The 25820-nt window shown below is 38.4% G+C and overlaps 1 protein-coding gene and 1 pseudogene across 4 annotated transcripts in view; both read left to right on the top strand.

Moving 5' to 3' along the window:
* The window catches only part of Klf12 (KLF transcription factor 12), a 411445-nt gene that overhangs the window by 229697 nt on the left and 155928 nt on the right, over window positions 1-25820 (top strand). For all 4 annotated transcript variants that reach the window (XM_048422240.3, XM_048422239.3, XM_087912267.1 and 1 more), the window contains one exon: window positions 25238-25784. In XM_048422240.3, coding sequence (XP_048278197.1) covers window positions 25238-25784 — 547 coding nt within the window. The remainder of the gene's footprint in view (window positions 1-25237; window positions 25785-25820) is intronic.
* On the top strand, window positions 15412-15701 carry LOC148120273 (small ribosomal subunit protein eS28 pseudogene; annotated as a pseudogene).

Here is a 25820-nt window from a genome sequence, read left to right as displayed (position 1 = left end):
CCTTGGCCTCCTTCCACTTCTGCTTTATAATATGTAAACGATGAGTTGTGTTAATGTGGAAAACTTTGCTCCTAGTTTAAAATTTAGAAATACCCTTACAAGGTAAAACATGTGGAAAAGGTTGACTTTTAGATTTTTAGCATAGGGCCCACTGGTTCCAAAAACCCAAATTTTGCTGTAAATGTCCTATTCTCACTATGCTCTTAACGGATGATAGGAAATTGCCTATGTGTCCTTTCTTCTACTAAACAATCTAAACTATAATGTCAAGTTCTATGTGTGATCTATTTCAAACAGACATTTTTAAAACAAAAGATCTCACAGTGTAGTTTGAGACGTATTGCTGTATCATTTACTAAATTCACTTGCTTGGAAATTCAAATTTAATTCCGTCCACCCAAATACATTTGTTGCTATGAAATCATTCTTGAGGTCTAAGTCCACATGGCTGCTTTATTGGTAGTCCTGTTCCAGTCTTTTTGCCACTTTAGTCTATGTGTCCATAGTTTGTCTGACATGTCAAAAACATGAAGGTAAAAGATAACAAGAATAAGAATGATTTAGATCAAGTTCTGAAAACTGAGGGCAAAAAATTGTCTTTGAAATATTATAGTGCTTTTAAGTTAAGAATCTCTCTGCAGAAGTTTATTTGAAGGGCCAGTGATCTGCCTATCCAGCCTCAGCTAGCCAGGTACGACAGAGGGAGCTGAGCCACTCTTACTCATCAGCCTGAATCCCAACGCCCCAGAACCTTGTCCTTTAAAGTATCCGGAAGCAAAGATGAAATGCCATCAAGTCCTTAGTTCCTGTCTTAGGGTCTCTATCGCTGTGAAGAGACGCCATGACCACAGCAACTCTTATAAAAGAAAACATTTAATTGGGTGGCTCGCTTACATTTTCAGAGGTCTAGTCTATTATCGTCATGACGGGAAGCAAGATGGCTTGCAGCAGGCATGGTGCTGGAGCTGAAAGTCCTGATATCTCGATCCGAAGGCAACTGGAAATGATCTGAGACACTGAGTGGTATTTTGAGCATATTGAGATGTCAATGTCTGCCTCCAGAGTAAAGCACTTCTTCCAACAAGGCTAAACCTACTCCAACAAAAGCACACACACCTCCTAATACGCCACTCCATTTGGGGGCCATTTTCTTTCAAACCACTACAATTTCCATGAAATTTTGTTTGGCTTTCTTGTTTTGCTTTCTAAGGCAGTATCTTTGTGTAGCCCACACTGGGTCCAAACTAATGCTTCTCAGTTCTCTCAGGACTTGCAAAATGTGTGCTGCTCCAAAGTCCAGCAAGTCTTGAACTTCAGGCTACCCTCACCTTCTAGGCTAAACAAGCCGTTTATTTCAGGTTGTGCTTAAAAAAAACATCCAGTTCCATGTTTATTTCTTTAGCGGCGTGATGAGAAAGTAACGTGTTGATGGATTGTTTCTCTACTGGCCATCGTTCCTAAGACTAAAAGAGCATTCATGATCTTGTCCTAGCATCAGGACCAGATTTCTAAAGTGCACTGAATTGAGATGCAGAGGCGGTGCAGAACATGGTTGGGGTTGTTGTCAGGAACTTTACAGACATATTGATAAATTATAATGTTTATGGGTCTTGTGACAGGGTATTTCTGACTATGTTCTGTCATGGAGTAAATTGGTTATAATTGGTTTTGGAAATTATCATTAATTGTTGTACTAAAGAGATAAAATAATTATGTTGCTGGTTTAACCTTTGTGGAACTTTTAAAGAACACATTTTAAATAATATTCTACAGAGAATACTAGTTATAATGCAATGAACTAAAAAACATAAATTTTATATCTTTGTAAATTATGACATGAATCTGGGACTCAAAGATGGTATAAATCTTCCCTTTTTCTTTCACAACATGCTTAATTTCTGCTGAATTTTGACACTGCAATGACCCCAAATTTTACTTTTTAAAAAGAGAATATTTATAAGGGCATTACTAATTGTCAGTAGATCCATTCATACAAAAAGAAAAAACCCTAATCTATTTTGGACATAAAAATTTTCATATCAAGCTTAATTAGAATTAGATGCATGCTTTGTTTTCATGGTAATATTAAACTTGAGTATCTGTTAATTATATTGTCTATTCATTCTAAAATCAGGAGAACTATATAATTTTTCCTGTAATTAGGTCACAGTAGTTTTCCATCCCATAATAGTTCATCTTAAGTTCTGATTCAACAAACCAACAAAGCCAAAGAAAATCAAAACCGGAAGACCTTCACCCTTTCAGAACACGGCCAAGGAGCTGGAGCTTGGGGAAATGATCGTGGGAGAGCATCCCTGCTCACACACCTGTGAAAGGAAAGCCCCCGGGCCCTCAGAGTTGCTCCCCTCTATTCTTAGGTTTACCCTTTCCTGCTTTTTAGTGATCCTGAAACAGCAAGTGCGGCAGTGTGTGGGGAAGTCACAATAACCACGTGACGGGAAGCAGAAGGCAGGCATAGGAAAATAAAGAAACATTTCTTTTAGACTGTTAATTCGGTCTTAGTGTGGGCCTATGCCCTAAGTGAACATCTTGAAAAGTTTAGCATTTATATTTAAATATATTTAGTAATTACTGTTTACATTTGAAAAGTTTGGTATTTAGTTTTAGTGTTTACATTTGGAAAATAAATGCTAAAGCCACTAAACACTCCCGTCCCTGGGGCTCTGATGTTCCCTTGAGTGTAAGAGAATACTTAACACTTTAATGAACAAAGAGCTGACCACCTGTGTGGATCTCTTTGGAGTTGCTCATGAATGCCCAGGCTGCCGCACAGAGAGCTGAGAGTTCTGCTTTTCCAAAGAATACCATATATGCTTTATTTAGGGTTAGACTAAATCTGTCTTTATCAGTAGATCTTCGTCAACACCCCATTCCAATAGCTATATTGCTTGTCACTCTGGGGCTCCTCACCTTGTTATATAACGACTCCTATAGAACAATAGATCTAGAAGCCGGGAAGATGGCTCAGTCAGTAAGGACCCACCATATAGGCAGGTACAACACAGAGTGTCTGAGTTTGATCTCTAGAATCCATGTTAAAGCAGACAAAGCCAGACTCGGAGGTACACACCTGTAATCTTAGCCCTTGAAAGGGGGAAACAATTGGATCCCTGGGGCTCACTGGGCAGTCAGTTCATCCAAACCGTCACTCTTAAGGCTCGGTGAGAGACCCTCTGCAAAGAAGTAAACATGGGAAACAGTTAAAGAAAACACATAACATTGACCTCTGGCCACTCCACTTGTGTCCACATATGCTCACACATGCACATATGAACACACACACACACACACACACACACACACACACATACTGGTAAATCTGATGTTACTATGGAAGTAAGATTGCAAGGGCCAACTCATAAAATAACTAGACCAAGGCTAAGGGATTATCAGTGACATACAAAACAAATACTTTCTGAGTAATTTAGATCTGAAAAAAAACACTTTAAAATAATTTACTCTCTTCTTTCTTCTTTCCTTTTTCATTTTACCTACTTAAGACAGTTCCATGTCCTGTCCAAGTGCAAAAGCAGTTTTTTATGGAAGAACTACTAAAATTTTAAGGTTAAATTTTATGTCTATATGACTCCTGTAGGAGAAAAAAGATTTTTTCCCCATTTTTATTAACCTCTGTATAATTTTATGTGAATATCCATATAGAATGCCATTTTCTGTTGTGAAGGGAGAATGTGAAATCGGTAGTTCAGTTCAATTTACTTTAAGTTCATGCCTTTCCAAAACCGGACATAAAGTCAGTATAACTCTGATGACCCATTAGGACATGAAGATTCATGAGAGCTACCCATTAAAACTGGTATAGATTTGAAGGTCAAGGGGAAATGCCAATGCAGTTAGTACTCTTGTGTCTAGTACTGTTGAGGTTCTTTGTGGGAGCTAAAATAGTAAGCGAAGTAGCAGCTGTAGTGGATGGAATGCAGTTGTAGTAACCACCTAAGCATCTTTTTGGTGAGAGCGAAATCTCTTGATTCAGGAATGGAGATAAAATAGCTGTTTGGGTTGGGTATTTATTGTGTGTGCCATAGATGCTGCTGTGACTCAGGGTGAGGTGTGAGCAACACTAGACAAAGATTAGGAGATGCTAAACTAAACAATCACAAGGGTGTTAATGATTATTATTCCATGAGCACTTGGAAATTATTTTTATCTTTAGTTGTGTATAATCCCAGCACCCAGAAAACTGAGTTATTTACCCGTATCGGATGTAATTTGATAGAGAATTGTTGGGCAAATATTACAGCATCCCTCTGAGGAACAAATGGAACTTCTTTTTACCAGTTTTGTTGCTTATATGATATATGCATACTTAAAAAATCTACTCTGCTCATGTCTACTAGAGTTCCTACCAGTTATGGTAGGCATTTTGGGTAGACTGCACTATGTTCAAAATGTGGGAGGTAACAACATTGTGGGGAATTGTTTTGTTTGTGGTTTAATTTGTGATTATATCATTGACCATTGGAAAGACACAGTTAAAGTTTAAAAAGCATTGATAACGAATCACGATAGTTTGGTCGGTTGTTCTTTATAAGAGTGCTACATTAGCAAATGGGGGACCAGGAACCCCATAAAGCTACCTTGCAACAGAAGAACAGTGGAGAGGTCTCTAGATGCTGTTATACTGCCTACATATTAATTTACCCCCAGTTAACAAAAGCTCACATAGGCATACACACAGAGCTTATTAAAAAGCCATGAATTCAAATTATCCCCAAATACTGTGCTGATTGAGATCAAGAGTCATATATGAGGTAGAGAAATTGTTCAGCGGTTAAGAATACTTGTTGATTTTCCAAAGGATGGGTGTTCAGTTCTCAGCACTGGCATGGTAGCTCTGGGGGTTCTGATGCCCTCTTCTGGCCCCCTCAGGTACGACACACATGTGGTTGACAGGCATACATTGTAAGCACAACAGCCATATGCATAAAATTAAGGAAATCTTAGAAAAAATAAAGTCACCTTGAATTCTTATAACTAAAATAGGGTCGACTCAATACTTAAACTACACAGCTGGAACAACAAAAGCAAAGAAAATAAACAAAATTGTTAGGGCAAAGAAGTTAAAGACTCATTGCAAAAAAAAGACACCAGTTTAAAAAGAAAATACCAAAAGGAAACCCATCATCTTAATATCAACAATGAGAAACGAGCAGGAGAATAAAGCTTCCTGATGTTGAAGGTTAAAAATGCAGCTGTATTATAATCCTGGCTATGTCTCCCAAAGTATGGGAAAAGTAAGAGCTTTCTTCCTCCTTTGGACACTACGAGGAGTTGCTAGGCCTTTTGCTTACTAGGTAAACACTCTAGCACTGAGCTACATGTCTAGTCTCGTATTGTTTATCATGAACCAGTATCTCACTAGGTTTCTCAGACTGGTCTTACGGACCTCTGAATCAGACTCCCAGGGGTCTGCCTTACCAGGCTCAGCACAGGACTTTTTAGAATAGACAGAAATTGAGACTTAAAGTAAAGGAAATTCATTCTGAGAGACTCTAGGACAGCAGGGAGGTGGTTGAGTCGTGTAAGTACGTGCTCACTCTGCAAGTATGACGACATGAGTCAGATCCCAGGGGCCAGATAAAAGGTGGGCATGGCATCACATCTGTAATTCCCGGGCTAGAGGTAGGCCTGGAAGCAAGTGGATTTTGAGGTGTTTTTGTCCTAAGACTTTCAGTGAGACCAGGATCTGTCCCTGGCATATGACCTGGCTTTGTGGAATCCTTTCCCTATGATGAGATGCCTTGCTCAGTCTTGATGCAGTGGGGGAGGTCTTACACTTTCTGAGGAGCAGGTGGGGGGATGGGTAGAAAGGAGGTGAGGAGAGGGAACAAGAGGAAAGGAAAGAGGGGAAGCTGTGGTTGGTATGTAAAATGGATAAAAAGTTTAAATTAGAAAATAATAAGGCTTTGATTTACAAATGCAGGGGTGAGTGTAGTAGTACCCACACAAGCACATAAACAAGGGCATCGGCATACACAAGCACAAACACACATGCACACACAAACACATGCACACATAAATACATGCACACACATATATATACACTCCCAAACACACATGCACACACAAATGCACACACATACACACACCCAAATACCCAAACACACCGACACACAAAAACACACATATACACACACAAACACACACACACACACACACAACACTTCTATAATATTACACTTCAAGAAAAATAATTGTTCCTAAAGGCCATTCTGCAAAGTAAAGAGAATGCTGACAAATAGTTGGTGCTTATTTCATAAATTCACACACGTAATTTCTTTTTAAATGTACTTTTACTGCTTGGCTGACATTTGATTCAGTTGTTTTCTTTAGAAGGCGAGCGCTAAAGTACGAAACTTCACGGTGGGCGTTAAACACCAAAGGGTACAACACGCATGTGCCAGAATTAGTATAGTGAAAAACAAAAGCAAGTCTCCTTGTTTTTCGTTTCTTAACTCAGAAATGGAAAAAAAAATAAGCAGAAGCACAAATAGATACAAAAGGATAACAGAAATGAATGACAACATCACCCAGAATTCTGGGTGACCCCTAAGAGTCTGTCTGCTTGAGCCCAGGGCACTCGCCTTGAATAATCACTGGAATGGCTTATCTGCTGGATGTTATACCTCTGAGTACATTATGTTCAAAAGCACAGCTGCCTTTAAGAAAAGCCTGAATCTGCCTTCTAAAAGACAGTCTTCCCAGACTAGTCACAGGAAATGTCTTCAAATGGAAAGGCTATAAAAAGTCAAATCTTAGAATGTAGAATCCTCGACCATGATAGTGAAATGAGCCTGGAGCAACCTGAAGAGCAGGGACTAATCAGGCTGAAAGGGTAGGCCAAGAATTCTTTCCTGGATTCTGCAAGATAAAATTCTTACCAGTTTCTTAAGTCAGCAGGAGTGCTATAATTTGTCTCGCATTAATGGAAAAACTAAGCACAAAAGACAAAGGGCTGAGATCTGAAAATTTTTATTCTAATTATATGTAGTTTTCATATAAAAACATCCAAATACAAAACCAAGAATTGAAGGTGGAAGATCAATGAGCAGGCTTGGCAGGGTCATTCTTTGGTTGTGGAACATTCATATTTTACTACAAAAAGCATCATTGCAGAGGGAGAGATATTTCACCGTCATTTGTCAGGAAGACATAGTGATTGAGACTTATGAACAACTAAGAAAAATAGAAGGAAAACAAAAGGCAAGAGTGAATGAACAGGAAGAACTAAAATTCCTTCTCCCAGTAGGCAGTAGATATAATTTCTTATTATTAGCTACTGAGTTCAGGAAGAAAGGCTGATAAAAATTAGTGACAAAGGCAGAATAAACATACACAGATCCATACATCACACAGCTTAGAAAAAAAAAGTGTCCTTTCAAAGGATTGTAATAGTTGTAAAACTAGGCCAAAATATATGCCAGAAAGTAAATGGCACTAATCTTCTAAACATTCCTGCCGCACCACACTTACCTACAGCATTTAATAAGCAGAGAGCTATTAAAAACCTTACACTGAAATTTAACAACTTTAGAAATTACTTCGAGGACAGATAAAAAAATTATACTGGAAAACTTGAAAATATAGAACAAAATAAAATATCTATCGAATTTTATTGGGTGTCATAAAAATAGTTTTGATAAAAAGAAAATATTAGCTATCAGAAAAATGCTAACTGTGGCCATTTATTGCACTATAAAACTTACTTATGTCAGTCATGTTCTTTTCTCTATATCAAATTCTTCAAACATAAGCCTATAAACATTCTCTTAAAAATATCCAATGGTTAGGGATCTTTCTAGTTTGGGCAGTGACCTTGCTTATTTAAATCTTCTTTCAATGACCATGATTGAAACTAAGAAATAAGCAACATTCAAATATTGTTAGTTTTATTATTGATCTAACCATTCAAGTCCTTAATTAAAATAAATATTTAACAATGGTTCCAGATAGTTGGAACTTTATAAAAACTAGGAGCTAATTCATTCATTTATTCTCTGAGTCTCATTGTATTTCCCAAACATCTCAGAGTCCTTAATCTCACGGATCTCCTGACTCAACCTCTCAGGTTCCTGGGTCCAACTTGAAGAGTTTTAATCTTCAATATTTCGATTTAACTGAGAAAAAAAACATTTTACTGAGGTTTTAAATCAATCACTGAAAAGTTTAGAACTATCACACTACTAATAACAAATAAATTATAAAGTGATGGGCCATTTTCTCATATAGTTTAGTTTTGGTGACATGAACAATTACCATTTGGTGCTATAAATCAATGTAGGTCCTACGTCTGATATTGGGTGGTATTATATAATAGAACATGTTTGACTGAGACTCAGTCTTTGAGTCCTTTTTTTTGTTTTCTTCTCTTTATTTCTCTTATTGTTCTAAATACATTGCTTTCTGATTAAGATAATAAAACTCCCGTTTTGAACCTATTTTAATTTACAATAGACTGACATCAGTCCCATGACATTTTTCTAAATAACTCGACTTACCAAAGTTGAACTTCATCATAAAAAGAGCATCCATGTGAATTATTTTATATGAGTATATGAATTTCTAGAAAGATTCACTAATTGATTTACAATCTGTTCTGGTTTATTGGATGCATAATTGCTTCAATTTGCTGAGCATCCACAAAATGTTTCACGGGAGAAGCGTCCCTCATCCCCTCCCCCAGTGCTGTCCCAGCTTTCTTTCCTTGTTGAAAATATGAAAAATATACCCATATAGAATTGCCTACTTTTTCCATAAAAAGCAATCCATCTAGTGTCCATAAAGTACCAAGGTCAAATATTCAGACGTTCCATAAATACCTTATCTGAAATCATCATAGCGTGAGCCAAAGCTCAGCAATAAAAATTCAGAACTGGCACATCCATAATAAGGAGCCTGCAGCTCTGTGGGCCGCTCTTGACCCCAGCATTATGCTCCCCTGTGAGCAGCCCTCAGCCTTACCCCTTCACTGCCAGGCTATCCTTTGGTTCCCTGACTTGCTTTTTCCAAGCAAGTTCACTTGTATTCATTTGCATAGTTAGTGAATTATTTGCTTCGGTGCTTTTTTTGAGTGGTACCATATGTCTACTGTTCGAATGAGGAATGCCCTGGGCCTCCTTAAACCCCAGAGTTGGGCTTTTGAATTCATCACCAATACCAATTATTTTTAGATATTTCGAAGCAATGTAATTTCTCATAGTTGAAACTCAATATTTTCTTTTCCTCTCAAAACAGTATACGGAATATTTTCATACCTTACCTATTTGTCCTGAAACACAAATGGAACACAAGTTCACGTGGTTTTAGACACAATAATTGCTAACCATTTCGACTGAGCAAAGCTCTATGTAGGTCTCAGAAAAACCCGCAAAATAAATATGAACATGTATAACAATATAAACATAGAAAACAATAAAGTAGGACTTTAGAGACTCATTCCCTCTCATGCCGAGTCGTGGTGGTACAAGTCTTTTAATCCCAGCACTAGGAAGGCAAAAGCATGGGTTCTCTGTGAGGTCAAGGCCAGCTTGGTCTACAGAGTGAGTTTCAGGACAAACTTCAAAGCTACACATAGAAACCCTGTCTTGAAAACAAACAAACAAACAAAAAAACAAAACAAAAGAAGAAACTCAATCCTGGTGTGGGATTCTCCTCTGTATGCTATGAATATGTTTTATGGCCATTGGTTAATAAAGAAGCTACTTTTGGCTAATGGCTTAACAAAATCCATCCAGACTGGTAAAGATATAGAGAGAGTAGCCGGAGTCACGGAGATGCTATGTAGCTGCCACAGGAGACAGACACGCTGGAGCCTTGCCAGTAAACCACGAGCCTCATGTTAAAATATAAAATAATAAAAATGGGTTAATTTAAGATGAAAGAACTATCTAGAAAAATGCTTAAACTATTGGCCAAACAGTATTGCAAATAGTATAGTTTCTGTATGTTTATTTCGAGTCCGGGTCGCTGAGAAACGAACAAGCCACCTCCTCCAACACATTCCCAGTGCCTTCATGATATGACGTCATTATGGCCAGCTAAGGTGTGCTATCCGGATGACTCTAGGCATTTCTATGAGAAGCAAATGAGTTCTTATGAATCACAAGAGCCATGCTATAACTATCTTTTGTCAATAGAAAACAAAGGTTTGAGAATGTCAGTCAGTTTACAATCAGACCAATGAGGAAGTGGTGGCCGTCTGAACCACCTGGAATAAGCCTCAGAGGAGAAATCCTCTCTCAGTGATCTGACAGGTGATTCCACAAGCTTATTCGTGATTCCAGTTTTCTTCTGCCTGCTTATCTTCAGAAGTTGTGTCTGCTAAAGTGATTTCTTTTACTACTCACTGAATTCTCATTTAGAAGAGAGGCAGAGGTGAGGATGGAATTGGTAAATTGATCAATGATTAGCTTGTTTTAACAGGCCATTAACAAATGGCCAAGGTAATAAAAATAGTCATTTAGATCTGTGGCTGAATCCATTAGAACATTCGAGGATAAAATGATGTAATCAGTTTTCACTCCAAGTCTTGATGTGGTTCTCCTTATCATTTATTATCACACACACTCGCCTGACATAATAAAGATTCTTCCTCTGGGCTTAAAACTGTAACAGCCCAGCAGATGAAACAGGGACGGGAGTGTTCAAAGGAATGGGCAGACAGAGGGGAAGCATCCAGAGCTGAGAAAATGGTTCAGTGGATAAAAGAGCTTGCTGAACAAGCAGAAAGATGCAGGTTCTGCTCCCCAGTCCTCATGGGAAAAATAGGGTGCATATTTAGTAAAGTGGGGTAGGAAAGAATTTAAATAAATGCAGGTAGAGTGAACCAGCCACAGAGGACTGAGGCCACCAGTGGCTTATGATCCTTTATGACCAGTGATGGATGGCTTCTTCTGAGCTAAACAATTTACTTCTTCTCCTATGTAGACCCTTCGATCAGTGGGAACAAAATTTCCTATTCTATTCTGAGCAAGGACTGGGCTTTCCTGCCAGCTACCTTTCTTTAAGCTCTCCTCACCCCCATTCCTAATTCATGTACTCAGAATTTCAGTAATGCAAACTGTCAAACCATATCCAAAACTCTGAATATTAAAAGTACCAAATGAAACTATTTTTTTTAATTTTTTTAACCGGATGTTCTTATTTCTGTTGCTGCAAGAAATACCATGAGCCAGAACAAGCTAGAGGAAGAAAGGGTCTATTTGAATTACATTCATCCTTGAGGGAAGCCAGGGCAGGAACTTGAAGCAGAAACTGAGGAAAGCTGCTTGCTCTTTAGGCTTATGCCCAGGGAATGGTGTTGCCCACAGTGGGCTGGGACCTCCCGTATCAAATGCCAATCATGCCACCTTCCTACAGAAATGCCCACAGTCCAATGCGATTTAGACAATCCCTCAACTGAGACATATAGACATAGAGATTAAAGTTTGAAATCTGTTTACATTGCAATAGCCAGACATATGAGAAAATTCAGAGTAACTATCCTATGGCTCGTAATGAGTAGAATATTTCAGTTTCTGTTATATAGAGAACAAGACTAAGCACTCAGATTTTTTTCCATCTTAAAAGATATGACTTAAATTAAGAATAAGAAAACCTTGTATTAAAGACTTAATGGGATTTAAAAGTTCTACCATATTAAAGACAGGCATTTATTCTTTTAAACTCATGTGACTAGTTACTTCAAGGAAGTGAACAAGGGAAAATTATAGAATCATTTTCTGTTTATTCATTGGTTTAATGCTTGTTACATGTCTTCCCAAACTGCTGAGCTAACTATGTTTATGGTCTTCATTCATAGATAGATAGATAGATAGATAGATAGATAGATAGATAGATAGATAGATAGATAGATAGATAATTTTAATATATCACGACAAGAGAAAACATTGGAGATATATAAATATATATAATATATATATTTCCAGAGGAAAGCTCCTCTCCTAATTGAACTAAAGTAACAGAGTGCTTCATGGCAGAGAAACTGAGACATATCTATCTCCGAGATGCATTTTCATTAGGAACATTTTGAGTATTGGGGGTGAAATGGCCAAGAGGGACTAATGTCCAGAGGTAACAAGGTGTGAAAAACTCTAAAGTGCCTGGAAAGTAAGGGAGAGCCTACAGATATCACTGGTGACAACCAGTGTAGAGGAATGCAAGGGGTGATTTAGGACAGTCGAACTCTGCCTGCACTCTGCTCAGGAACCCACAGTGGTTGCTGGGTGATGACCTGACTGAATTCCACTTCCCTTCGTGACATTTCTTTTCAAAGCATCTATAGCCATACTTTTTCTTCTTAAAATTATGTAACTCAGCAAACATATAGGAAACAGACCACTCCAGGGGTTCTAAGATGTCAGAAATGTAATGTAGAATTAAATTCTTAGGAATCTATTGAAGGGATGGGGATGGGACTTAGACTGGTCTCCCTTGCATTCATATGAGCACCACTGTGAAGAAGCAGGGATGGGGAATTCCCTGCTCTCACAGTCTTGCTATTGATGCAGCTGCGCTCGCTGCCTGCTAACTCAACCTTGTAATGCTGTGTATTGTAATAACCGCCACACCTTTGAGGTTGCTTCCGTCTATCTCTGCCTCCCGACACATATGTTGGAGATCAAGTAGGACAGCCAGGCCTCGAACAGCCAAGATTAAGTGAAGCACACAGCACACACAGAGCGGTCGTCTCTGTGATTTTCCTTGGAGTGCAATCATCACATCAGCCATTTATGAAAATACTCTACAGTGTCCCACAACCCGGTTCCAAATCGCAATGCTGCATTGAATCTTAGTCTTGTCTTTTCCACATTACACCTGCTGTTTTTTCCAGGTTATTTCAGATGATTTTCCATTTCATTACCTTGAATACCTTCCATGAAGCATATCATGAGACAAATTTCCAGTTTAATGAAGGCTTTAAAACAAGGCTAAAAAAATATGTGTGGTTCAAAAATGGGATAATCTCATATAGAGAGCTTTTAAGATATTAGTTTTCTACCATGATTAGCATGAACCATGAGTTCAGAACTTCAGTGGAGGCAATGAATAAGGCCCTACAATCAGCTCATTTTGGAAAAACTCCCCCTTTTGGAGGGAGCTCTTCAGTTTCCTTGGTTTTGAATTCCATGATTGTGTGTATCTCCATCAGATATTTCCATTGGGTTTACCCTTAGTCCTATGCTAGGAAAACTGCAGCTTCAAAACCTGTTGAAGCTTTTTGTTTATTTAATAAATAAACCTGTTTGTTTATTTCCATCTGTCCTGGTCTAGTCACAGGACTAACTTCTGATTCTGTTGTGATTTAAGACACTTCAGTGTAGTCTGATGCCACTTGTTCATTCCCAGCTGCTGAGACCCAAAATAAGCCCACAGAAACTGCATTAATTAAGTCACTGCTTGGCCTATTAGCATATGCATATTTTTAGCTAGCTCTTTTATCCTAAACTAACCCATCTCCACTAATCTGTGCATCACCAAGAGGTCATGGCCTACCAACAAAGTTTTGGAGGCTCCGGGGAAGGCATCTGTCTCCTGGTGTGGCTACATATCTTCTTTCTGACTCCACCTTCTCTCTCTCTACCTCTTTGTTTGTATTTCCTGCCTAGCTTTACTCAGTTAAGCCATTGGCTGAAAGCAGCTTCATTAATTAACCAATAAAAGCAAGACACATACAGGACGTCCTGTACCATTTCAGACAGAACATTAGTTGGTCACTAATGTTTCCCTCACTTATGTATACCTCACTTATATATATAAGTATACATAATCCCATATTTCGATCTTTAACAAATGAATATCTGTGTTCTGCCCTCTACTTCATTGTGGACTATGTTTCCTAACTTCCTTCCTGCATTCCTTTCTTCCTTCCTTCTTCCTTCCATTTGTTTGTTTATTTGTTTATTTATTTAGGGACTTAATCCCCCTAAGTAGCCTGACTGTTCTGGAACTCACACTGTAGACCAGGCTGGCCTTGAACTCCTAAAGATCAGCCAACCTCTACAACACAATTGCTTGGATTAAAGGAGAATGCCACCAGGCCTGACCTCATTAAAATCTATTCTCAATAATATAGTGTAATTTGCGAGTATTTGTTAGAAAATAAATAATAAACCAGCCATCATTTTTTTTTTCAAAGAATCAGTTTCTCTTTTTTTATCACACTGCCTGGTAAAGGCATTGAGGAAATTCACAGGCTATCACAGATAACATTATAACATTATAGTCCAGCTCACTATTGAACCAAGGACACAAAAGAAATTATTTGCTAAGTGTGAAGTGAAGGTAAAGGGATAGTACTACCACTGTGTAAAGCAAGACACCTTCAGTCTCCTGTAGGACTGAGGAATAGTCACTTGAGCTTGAGTTACTGTTCAGAGTTTCATGTACAAAACATGACCCAGGGTCATTTGTGACAAAAGGAAGATTTTACTTCCTTAAATATCTTGTTTTATAATGGTGTGATGTCTCATACAGTACGGATGAAGACCATGGAATTGACATTAATGGTATCATCCCATTTAATCAGTTTCCACAATATATTAATAATTCTAAAATCCTTAGAATTCTAGAGAGTTAGTTTTGCCAAAGCTAACTTAGGTTGTTGGACTTGATCGTACACAATAGGATAATATGCAATGAAAACTCAATGTCAATTCTCTTTGTCTTTCTGGAGGGATCTACCACTACCCCAGGCAATGTATCTATTAGGTTTTCTCTGTCAGGATAATAGGCTTCTCCACCCCCTATGCAGTAAACCAGATTAAGCAGAATTGAAAAGAAGAAAACAGGAAAAACAGGTTTATTTGAGCAAAGCAACTCCCAGGTGAATCTGCCAGCCTCCGAAATCAGGCTGGAGAAGTCACAGGCCCAAGCTAAAGCAGAGAGCTTATTTACTCTGATGGCATGTCCACCATAAGCTGGGCTTGCGCCCAAGTGTGGTCAAAACCTCACTACTTTAGGTGGAGTCTTGGCTATGGGCAACTTCAGGGAAGGAGCCTCTGCAACTGCCAGGAATGCAGAATTGGGTTTTGTTTCTCCTTTTCTCAGTGGGAGATTCTCTGAGAGGGTGGGGTTTGGAGAGTGAGGAATGGCGCTTTCCAATCAAGTAGGAGTGAGCTGGAGAGTCCAGCCAAGCAGTATCCTCAAAAGTGTGTATTCTGAAACAATTGACACCATCAGTTTAAAACAAGGAACCATGTCTTCCAGTATTTAGCTTTGATGGTTAGCAGTCGCTAGACTAGACTTTGAGCATAATCCAACATGTAAACCCTAGTTTATTTAATAGTAAGAGCTCTTCTCAGTTTGTAGGAACAAAATGAATGTACAGTACCAGATTTAATAATCTTTGTAGTTGCTCTCCGTCTGCTCGCCGCCATCATGGACACGAGTGGCGTGCAGCCCATCAAGCTTGCTAGGGTAACCAAGATGCTGGGCCTTGACCGGTTCGCAGGGACAGTGCACGCAGGTGCAGGTACGTGTGGAATTTATGGATGACACCAGTTGCTCCATCATCCAAAACGTCAAAGGTCCCGTTCGAGAGGGAGACGTGCTCACCCTATTGGAGTCAGAAAGGGAGGCTTGGAGATCGCGTTGACCTTCCTGCTTTCCTGCTGGGTCCTGAGTATCCACCACTTGACCCATGATGACCTGCGACTATTAAATAAAGCATTTGTATTGTTTTTAAAAAAATAATCTTTGTAGTTTCAGTTCTAGAGTAAAATAGATAATAATAATAATAATAAAGCTGCAGTGAAGCTCCAACATGACTTACGCACTGTGCATTTAACAATTTTCTTCTGAACACCTTCGCCATGTAACTGATAGTCTCAGCGCCATTTCCCTAAGCACAAAGATTTGAAATCCAGAGCACTAAGAAATTTTCCCATGACCACAGAATGAAGGCAGAGCCGTCACACTGACAGAAGTCTTACACACTTTATCCCATTAATTCTTCCACTATATGGCAGTCACTGTCTCCTCAGTTAGATCTCTTACATGCTTAATAAATGTGAGCCACTGATTCACTATCGCCTCCTGATCATCACATCTCCCTGGCGATTCTCTGTAAAGAAAGCAATGCTCCTAACAAATCAGCTTCTCTTGCTCATCCAGCACGTGTCTGGAGCATGCCTTCCCGCTGTTGATTGGCCTATGTTCAAGAACTACAAATGGATTTTAATATGAGCCTGTGGGGGGAAAATACAATTATGGTGATAAATCTGCAAGAATCATATAATGAATTGAAAACCCTACATAAATGCTTTTTGGATTATCTGTCACTAGGGATTACTTACGCCATGATCTTCTCTATGGCTGTAGATAATTGAATGTTGGCTATTTTACTGCAAGTGGAAGTTCTGACGTTAAGGAGAAAATGAAGCATGTAAATAGGAGTTTGCTTATTTACTCAGTAATTAATTTGAGATTTCATCACAGGAATCATTTAAAACCATAACGCAGAGTAACTTTATCTCATGGGAACTGGGCTCCTTTTATTTGGCTGAGAGACGTGATGAATGGGTCTGCCTCTGCTTTTTCTGTTTATTCACTAATAAACAATCAAATACCATACAGATGTTGTTTGAGAGATAGAAGGGAAACTCTTAATGGGAAAATAATCATACTAAGAAATGTTTGTGCCATCTCTGAGAGCTTTCACTTAACCTTTGGACTCCTTCTTTTCTATGAAATAACACCATGGTCATTGAGTTGCATGAAACAACTGATAAATATCTTGTAGAAGTGAGGACAGTGACGTCACCTCATCCTGATAGGAAGGCATACATTATAAATCAGACATGGGAGCCAGCATTGCATTTATAATACCGCCATGGATTTCATGGTCAGAATTCACTGAAGGCTGTTTGAATAGTGTCTACCTATAGAACCATTGACACATTTCTTGAACTTCCCATGTCTCTTTCCGTTCATCAACTATACACCTATCCTAGTTTTCTGCATTGAGGCACTGTAAACTGTAAGCAGTAAACTGTTATGCATGTTATGCGTGCAAGGTGTTGTCCCTGTGGAAGAAGTTCATGGACATGCCTAGGAGTTATAGGACACTAGATATTTCATGGGTTCAGAATTTTCACTGCATAGGCAAATTCTAAGTTGCTTTGAAAACTGCCTGGAGAATTTGTGACATGGCTTCTTTTCAGTCCCAAACAAGCTTCCTGATTCACACAGAATACACACATACACACACACACACACACACACACACACACACACACACACACTGTATTTACAGCACAAATCTGAAAACTACACAAGAAATGAAGACATATGAACACACAGACACATATGTGTAGACAGGCCATAATTTCAAGGGATTTTTATGCCTGTTCTTACAAATATGCACACTGCTATCCCTTGCTTAAATGTTCAGTGCACTGCCTTAGGAATGAATTTATGAGTTTAGATCTTCAGGTTGAGAACCGGTGACTTTTCTCATTGAGCGATCTCAACATTCCTGCCTTTTGCTTGTTGGTTTATTTGTTTTTAGACAGATTCACATTATGCAGCCCTGGCTGGCCTGGACTCACTATGTAGACCAGGCTGCCCTAGGACTTGTAACAATTTTCCTGCCACTGCATCCAGAGAGCTGGGATTGCAGGCATAAGCCACCATGCAACAGAAGACACCTGATAGAACATAGGGTTGAAATATGCTTCATTATTTGTTTATTTCTTTGCCCATGAATGCAGTCTCTAAAAATGTGATGCAAATGCCATTGAATCTTAGGGGATGGGAGAGACTTACTTCTTTTACCGCATCTTCAGATGAACTGTAGTGAATTTACATATAGTGAAGGCTATACATTTATAACGTTGACCACTTATCAACAAAGAATGAATGCTTTCCGCCAAGACAGGAAGGGCTTTGTGATACTGAAGCCTGGTAGAGGAACGGTGACAGCACTTTCGCAAGTACAAAGATGCTGTTTACTGAGAACCCCGGTTTTAACCCGCCGTAGTTACAGAATTGCATGCTTGCAGTGATTAATTGTATTTAGCTCACTTGTGTAGCTTAATTTCAGATGATAGATGGATGCACACACTAATTTCCATAGAATATTCATGCCACCAGTAAAATCTGATGGTAGTAACTTCTATGGCAAATTGAGCTTCAATGAGGTTTGTGATTTCTCTCATCATAATATAATGTGTTTTTCTTTCCCTCCAACGATGCTATGCAGCCTAAGAACACACACACCAACATTAAAGTAAAATTATGAAGCACTGACCTATAGATTTAGATTTTTCCACCTTAAAATATATTTTGTATTAATAAAAAATATTGAGATTGGAATTTAGGTAAAAGAAGATTCATTAGGAGTCAACACAAATGCATTTCATAGAAGTTGTTTTCAATACTTTCTGAAAAATAAAACAGTATTTCTTTTTATCTTAAACTGATATAGATTCACTTCAGAAAATATAAAGGTGTATATATATATAGTAGTTTATATATAAATATAGAAAAATATAAATATATGAAATAGTTTGTATTTATAAATAGAGTAAAAGAGTTTAAGATGAAATATAATTCCTCTTTATGGAAACTCTATTAAGCTAGAATTTTCCAGAAGTTTTCCTTCTCTTCATGTGTGAACAAATTATATTCTGGGGACAAAATTTTTTCTTTTGGTTCACTATTGTTCACTAACAGTTCCTTCCTCTTAGCATGATCAGAAACAATTTCCAGTGGCGTTCAGTGTTACACCTCAGACTTCCCCAGCCACTGGTAACAAGTGATTGCCTAACACCCACGCTGATGGCCGCAATGCTTGTCCCTTACGCTTACCCAGTTCATAGCTACATTAAAGCTGTCCTTGTTTGTTTCCTCCTGTTTTTGTGCCCAGTAATCTGCTGTACTTTTCACCACTATAAAAATAAAGCAATTTTTATTTGATTTTTGTCAAAATCTAAATTAATACAAATGTCCAAATTTAATTCCTTGAACTCATTTACCTTGCCCCCTGTTTTTTCAGGAAGAAAGGCTTATAATCACAATAAATATAAAAATTCGTTAATATTTTATCCAAATAGTTATATTCTCTTGATGTATTTGTTACTAAACAAATTAAGGAATCATGTTCTATGTATAATAGTACATAAATATTGGATTAATGTTTTCTAGCTTTTGTTGTGTTGAGATGTGTTCCTTCTGGCACCACGTTCTCTAGGACTCATATCATGAAGGTCATATTGGATTTTGTCGTAGGCTTTTTCTGCATCTATTGAGATGCAGAAACTTTTGTCTTTAAGTCCATTCTGTGGTTTGTTCCGTTAATTGACTTGCATATGTTGAACCATCTCTCTATCTGGGAGAAAGCTAACTTGGTCATGGTGTATAATCTTCATGTGTGAAAATATAATGTACTCAGTTTTGAAATAAATTCAATTATCCAAGCTTCTGATAAGACCTAATGTGTTATTTTGTCTATCATATTTTTTAAACTTAAAAAAAAACTACACCACAGCATTTATAGATTTAAAATGAGGGAATTTTATGTTTTCCACTAATAATAATAATAATAACTTTTGTTCTTATTATTAAATGGATACTACTTTTCATCAGGTGATCTAAGACATTAAAGGTTCACTAGATGAGAGAGGAAAATGAATTTTCCCAATACTCATTGTAGACTTAGTTGAAAAACAATTGTTAGGCAGTAGAAAATTAACTTTCTCGATTTCTTTTTCTTTTTCTTTGTGTCCTTTGTTTTTTGATGTACCCTTCTATCTTGCCTCTTTGTTGTTGTGATAAAATACTAAACAGAACAACTTGGAGAAGAAAAGACTTATTTGACTAACAAATTACAGTCATCATGAGATGGAGCCAAAGCAAGAACTCAAGTCAGGAACTGAAGCAGGAACCATGGAAAAAAAAAAAATGCTGTTTACTGGTTGGTTCTCCTTGGCTCGCCAAGCTACCTTTCTTATATTGCCCAGGCCTAGGAATGGCACTGCCCAGAGTAGCCTGGCTCCTTCTCCATCAGGTAGCAGTCAAGAAGAGATACCCTACAACTGTGCTTACAGACCAGTCAGATGAAGGCAATTCCTCAGATGAAGGAATGTCAAGTTGATCACTGACTGACTATAGACAAGTACTTCTTCTAACTTGACCAGATGGAATTTAGGCGATTTAAGATACAGAATATCTTAAAAACCACAATCTTTTATAACAGATTTAATGCATGTCATCAATTGAGCTATGCTACCGCTCCCTTTTCTTTGCTGTTTGTGTTTACAAATAATATTGACATTCATATATGAGCATGTTTGTCCATCTTTTTGGTACTTAGTAATATCTGCTTTTAATTTGAAAACTATAGAAGCAAAATCCCCTCTCTTCCCCTCTATTCAGCCAGCCTCACAGCATGCACGGCCACACCAGAGTTTAAGAGTGCAGTCCACCGTAAACGCTTATTCTGCTTGGTTTGGATAAATGGTGTAACTTATGAAAGCCATGAGCTATAAGTCATGGGAAATGTAACAACCAGAAAATAAGGAAACATTTGGGAAGAGTTGGAATGTTTGTACTGAAAGCTTTCGAAGGCTCAAATCTTGGTTCAGGAGCTTACGTTTTTATGGCAGGCATGTTTACCACTCTGCCCTTGAACACATGACATAGATAAATCTCTGAAAACAAGACAAATGAGGAGCATGAGGACATATGTAATAAAAAGTGTCACAAATAGGCTCCGTTTCCAGTAAAGTAAAAGAACACAGAGAAAACCGAAGTGTGTAGTTCAGCTCCAGAGAGAGACCAATGGTCTTTATCCTGGGAGCAAAACAGTCTGAGTTGCAGAGTGTTCACATCAGGCACGATGAAGGGGGAAAACCTAAGGAATGTAACTTCTATGGATGTCATATTTTAAAAATAGCCCTTTAATTAAAATATAATTGTATTTAAAATGATGCAGCATAAAATAACAATAACCACAGGTGTGAATGAGTTCAGTTTAGTTACTTATTGCAGGAAGAACAGAATGTATTTTAAAGATTTGAAAATGATTTAATAAATTGTAAGCATTCACAGATACATGAGGAAAGGTGCCTGTGGCAATTGTAAGGGCTTTGGAGTCTCTGGAGTTGCAGGTAGCCTTGAAGCACCTGGCGCGTGCCCTGGGAGCAGAGCCGTGCACACCCTTCACTGCAGAGCCATCCCTCCCAGCCACTTACTTAAGGGTTAAGCGACACTCTGAACTTCATGTAATCAAAGAAGCTTTGCTCTTTGGAGTTGATCAGATTGTAGCATTAAGAAATCAAATCATGTATTTCTCTCTTAGGGTCCTCTTTGTTGCTACATAGGAGGTAGGAAAAGATAAGATCTCCTGAGTAAATTGGGAGTGTAGGGGTCACTTAGGAGGGTAGAAGAGGAGGGGGGGACCTCAATATAACTCAATAAAACTATAAAAAAAGAAATCAAAAGAAAACAAAAAGAAATCAAAAAGAAGAAAGAAAAACAAAAAAATAAAATTAATCAGATAAAATAAACAATGTTCCAGCAGCTATAATAGAGTGTTCTTATGGATCAATCTGACAAATGAAAAAAAAAAGGCTAAACATTAAGGACAGTTTTTAACCATATAATGTCCCAATAACAACTTACTCTATTTTATAACGTGTTTCCGCTTGTTTTTCAAGACCTGTATCTCCTCAGTGACTCCTTTTGCTAATTTACACTGGACTATGTTGAATCACTCAGCTCTGCAATACTTTTGGCAATATGTTAGCTTCGTTTTCAGTCCAAGAAGAAAATATTTTGATCATTTGTTTCTCTTTTTACTGTATGCAAAGTTTCTGGAGTACATGGAGTATATTGTTAGATTTACCTTACTGGACTTCTGTATGCATTTACACTATTATTCCCTAAAACATTATTAAAAAGTTGAAATTTTATGGTGGACCCTTCCGAGGGGCATGATATAACTTTCTGGAAAACAAAATTACATTTCTCTTTGACAAAAATCCACTACTCCCATGCAGTCCCATTGGCATTAAGAAGTTGGTTTTCGTTCTCCAGTGAGAATGTAGCAAGAATTCCATCTTCCGTACCAAGGCACTCAACAGTGAAGTTCAGCTTATATGACAGTTTCCCACGCCAACCTCTTTCGGCATTGGAGGACCACAAAAACCACTTAGTTGGTACTGCTATGTATGTCTATGGATGTGAACAGTTGCTGAAGGATGAAATTCCACCATGCAATCCTTCCTTTCGTTCTTTTACCAGAAGCATCTCCTGTCGTGCTTCCCATCTTTGTTCATTTCTGTTGCCTCCATGGTGCTCCTTCCCCTTCCAGGCCTGCTCATCTTCCATTCTTGCTTTGGTCCTTCAGCCCTCTCTCCATCTTCTCTCTTTCCCTCATCATCTTTTTCCCTCTCTCGGCAGCCAACTGTGTTCCCAGCCGCTCATTCCAGCTTCCCACTTAAGGAGCCAAACCTCAGAATGAATGCGTTTCAATTTTCCACTCTTGGGAAGCAAAGAAATGAATTCCTGATGATGATCCTAAGGTTGAGCCTTGTGGGTCTTTCCCATTTCTTCAAAGGAGGAAGGAGACGTGTCATAGCTATTTAGAGACCTTGTCTTGTAACACCACTGACTATACAAATAGGTTTGTGCTGCCCAAAGCTGGAAGTGTGGGCAGCTTTACCTGCCACGTTGCGTGTCTCAAGGGATTAGTAAAAGCATTTGGGATAAGATGCCCTGTTGACATTGAAAGCAGATGAAGGGTAAAATAAAGATTTCATTGTTTTGATATTGATAGAGCATAATTATTTAATATTCTGACTTCATTTAGCTGCTGTATGTTAGAGAGTATCTATCATATAAAAATTCATACACCATTTTCCAAGGCCCCTACTGTTTGATCCAAAGATTCAGAACACAGAAGAATAGCTATTGAATTCTTGGGCATCTGGGAGGATTTAGGGGTTCTGTGTGTTTTGTCTTTGTAATGTTCTAGTCTATCCAGTGGAACTCAGAGGGAGTCCTTATCTGATGCTGTACTGTGGTTGTGGAAGAAGGATTTTCCTCAGTTGGGAAATAGACAGTGCCACACTAGTGGTGAGTCTCATTCACAATGCAGAGCAGTTGGGGTACCTCATAAAACTCACTAATGCCTTGGAAGCCACCTCTTTACATAAACTCCATGTGTCCCAATTCCCTTGGCATCATATGCCAATGTGCTATTTCATTTCCATTAGGAACTGCTTCTACAGGGATGAACTGCTCCTCAACCCTCTATCTGTAAAAGTCTGTACCTACATAAGGTAGAAATAACCGTTGTCTCCAAAGTAAGAGTCTCTAGTTTATCTACTAGGTAACCACTCAAAGAGATTGGTTCTGTGTTTAATGATTTAATGTGTGTTTAATGATTTAAATTTTGGATTATGAATCAGTTACTAACTGTAAGGAAAGAAATATCAAGGACTTTTCTATGCATGCATAAAATACTGTGCAGACACAACTCACATTATTCTACTACAACAAAGCCTTAATGATGATGCTAGGAATAAACTAAACACACCGTTCTAATAGGAGTGATAATGTCAACAAATTTGCACAAAAGTGGTATAATTTATGGTGTTTGGGTGTTTGTTTGTTTCCTAATGTGTTTGGGATGGCTTATAAAATGGTTCCTTGCTTTAATACCTAAAGTGTAAATCCTAGTTAAGATTCCATACAGGAAGCATTATAGATCATTCAGCCTTTATGTTTCTAATTCCTATGCTTTTGCAGGCAGCTATTAGCCAAGAATAGGAAAAAGGCATTAAAATATCAGCCCATTTTCCTTTCACTTGCTCTGGTACCACTGTTGATTTGTTTTCCCTCTCTTTTCCTTGTGGCTGAATACTACGCCCCCACACAACTGCCTATTATAAGTTTTGAATAGAACTTAAATTTATATTCTATAATGAAAGTTTTTAAGAACAATGTTTTTTTAAAAAAACTTTAAATGCATTTCTATTCTTTCAGAAAGAATAGCAGATGAAAATATTTCATGAAATGAAGAATAAAATGACCAATTTAACATAACTGTTGTTCTGAAACCACAGAGTAGCAGAAAATAGTGATTTGGGGTTTTCATCTAACAGAATAATACTAATATGAGTGTTGCCTTGGTTAAATTAGATCTAACAAAATAATCGGCTGTGGTCTGGTTCTCTCTGTTGAGGCTCTACTGACACATGACACACTCCAGTAGAACATGGACCCTTGGTCCCAGAAGGGTGAATTTCATAAATACTTTTCCAACTTAGGAATTAAGAAAAGTGTATTCATGCCCATTAATACTATGCTGAGAACCGTAGTGTTTGTTATTAAATTTTTCTCATTAAAACTGAAAGAATACAAACGAACTTAAACAAAATTACCATTTTAAGTTAGACAAAAAGTCAAAAGACAATTTAAATTTTCTTATGTGGGATTTTTTTTTTTTGAAAACTTTCCTCAGGTTTCAGTGTCATAATTATGAGTGAGATCGTAATGGAAAAAAAAACACCTTGTTGGGCACTGAGAGTTAAAATTCAGTGATGTCAGATGATTGCGAACTTGATGACCAGGCCTGGGAGAGTAGAGAACTCCATGTGGCGTCTCCGAATGAGTGTGTCTGAGGAGCTCTGCTGCCCAACACGAATGTAGAAAGGTCACAGCAAGTTTCCCGTGATTGCTGCTGGATGGTGTTTTGGCTCTAGCTCAGGATCGTGTTGCACAAGGCTAGGATCATCCATGACATTGCGCAACTGCACGGCCGGAGCTGTTTCAGCTCCTCTAATGAAAACTCCCAGGTCCTTCCTAAGAAAGCACTGAAACATACCCCCAACGTCCAGAAGCAGAAAGGGGATGTTTTAATTAAATCAGTCCTGTTTAGACAATTCTAAGATGAAGCTTTGCACCCTGAGCTTGTCTTTCGGAAATTCGACATGAATTTACCGATCATTTTAAAATTCCAGAGGCCTCTTGTATAAACAGGGAGTTTAGCTTAAGAAGTTGTATATTTGTCCTCCCAGTGGAATGGAAATGTCCGTCATGGTGACTTAAAGAAACTTTTGTGAATGTTTGAGTGAATAAACAAATGCCCCATTGCAATAAGGGAAAATTAATACAGTTTCAAATAAGAAATCATGCATCTACTGAAATATAGCATTAATAATGATAAATCTGTTCCATTTTCTCCTTGCAGTCTCCAAACGTCCACAACTACCCCGATATGGAAGCTGTTCCCCTGTTGCTAAATAATGTGAAAGGGGAGCCCCCAGAGGACTCATTGCCTGTAGATCACTTCCAGACACAAACTGAGCCAGTGGACTTGTCAATCAACAAAGCCAGGACCTCCCCTACCGCTGTTTCATCCTCCCCAGTCTCCATGACAGCGTCCGCCTCCTCACCTTCTTCAACTTCAACCTCCTCCTCATCTTCTAGCCGTCCAGCCTCATCCCCCACCGTTATAACATCAGTATCTTCAGCATCGTCTTCGTCAACAGTGTTATCTCCAGGACCCCTCGTTGCCTCTGCCTCTGGCGTGGGCGGCCAGCAGTTTTTACACATCATTCATCCCGTCCCACCTTCCAGTCCCATGAACTTACAGTCTAACAAACTCAGTCATGTTCATCGCATCCCTGTGGTGGTACAGTCGGTGCCGGTGGTCTACACAGCTGTACGGTCACCTGGAAATGTGAACAACACTATCGTTGTGCCGCTCCTGGAGGATGGGAGGAGCCATGGCAAAGGTAAGAGACACAAAACCTCACCTTGTTTCAGCACTA

Source organism: Myodes glareolus, chromosome 12 (genome assembly GCF_982192425.1).
Source record: "Myodes glareolus chromosome 12, mMyoGla1.1, whole genome shotgun sequence".
NCBI classification, from domain to species: domain Eukaryota; kingdom Metazoa; phylum Chordata; class Mammalia; order Rodentia; family Cricetidae; genus Myodes; species Myodes glareolus.
The sequence above is the reverse complement of the archived record's forward strand: the minus strand, read 5'-3'. Positions and strand labels throughout refer to the sequence as shown.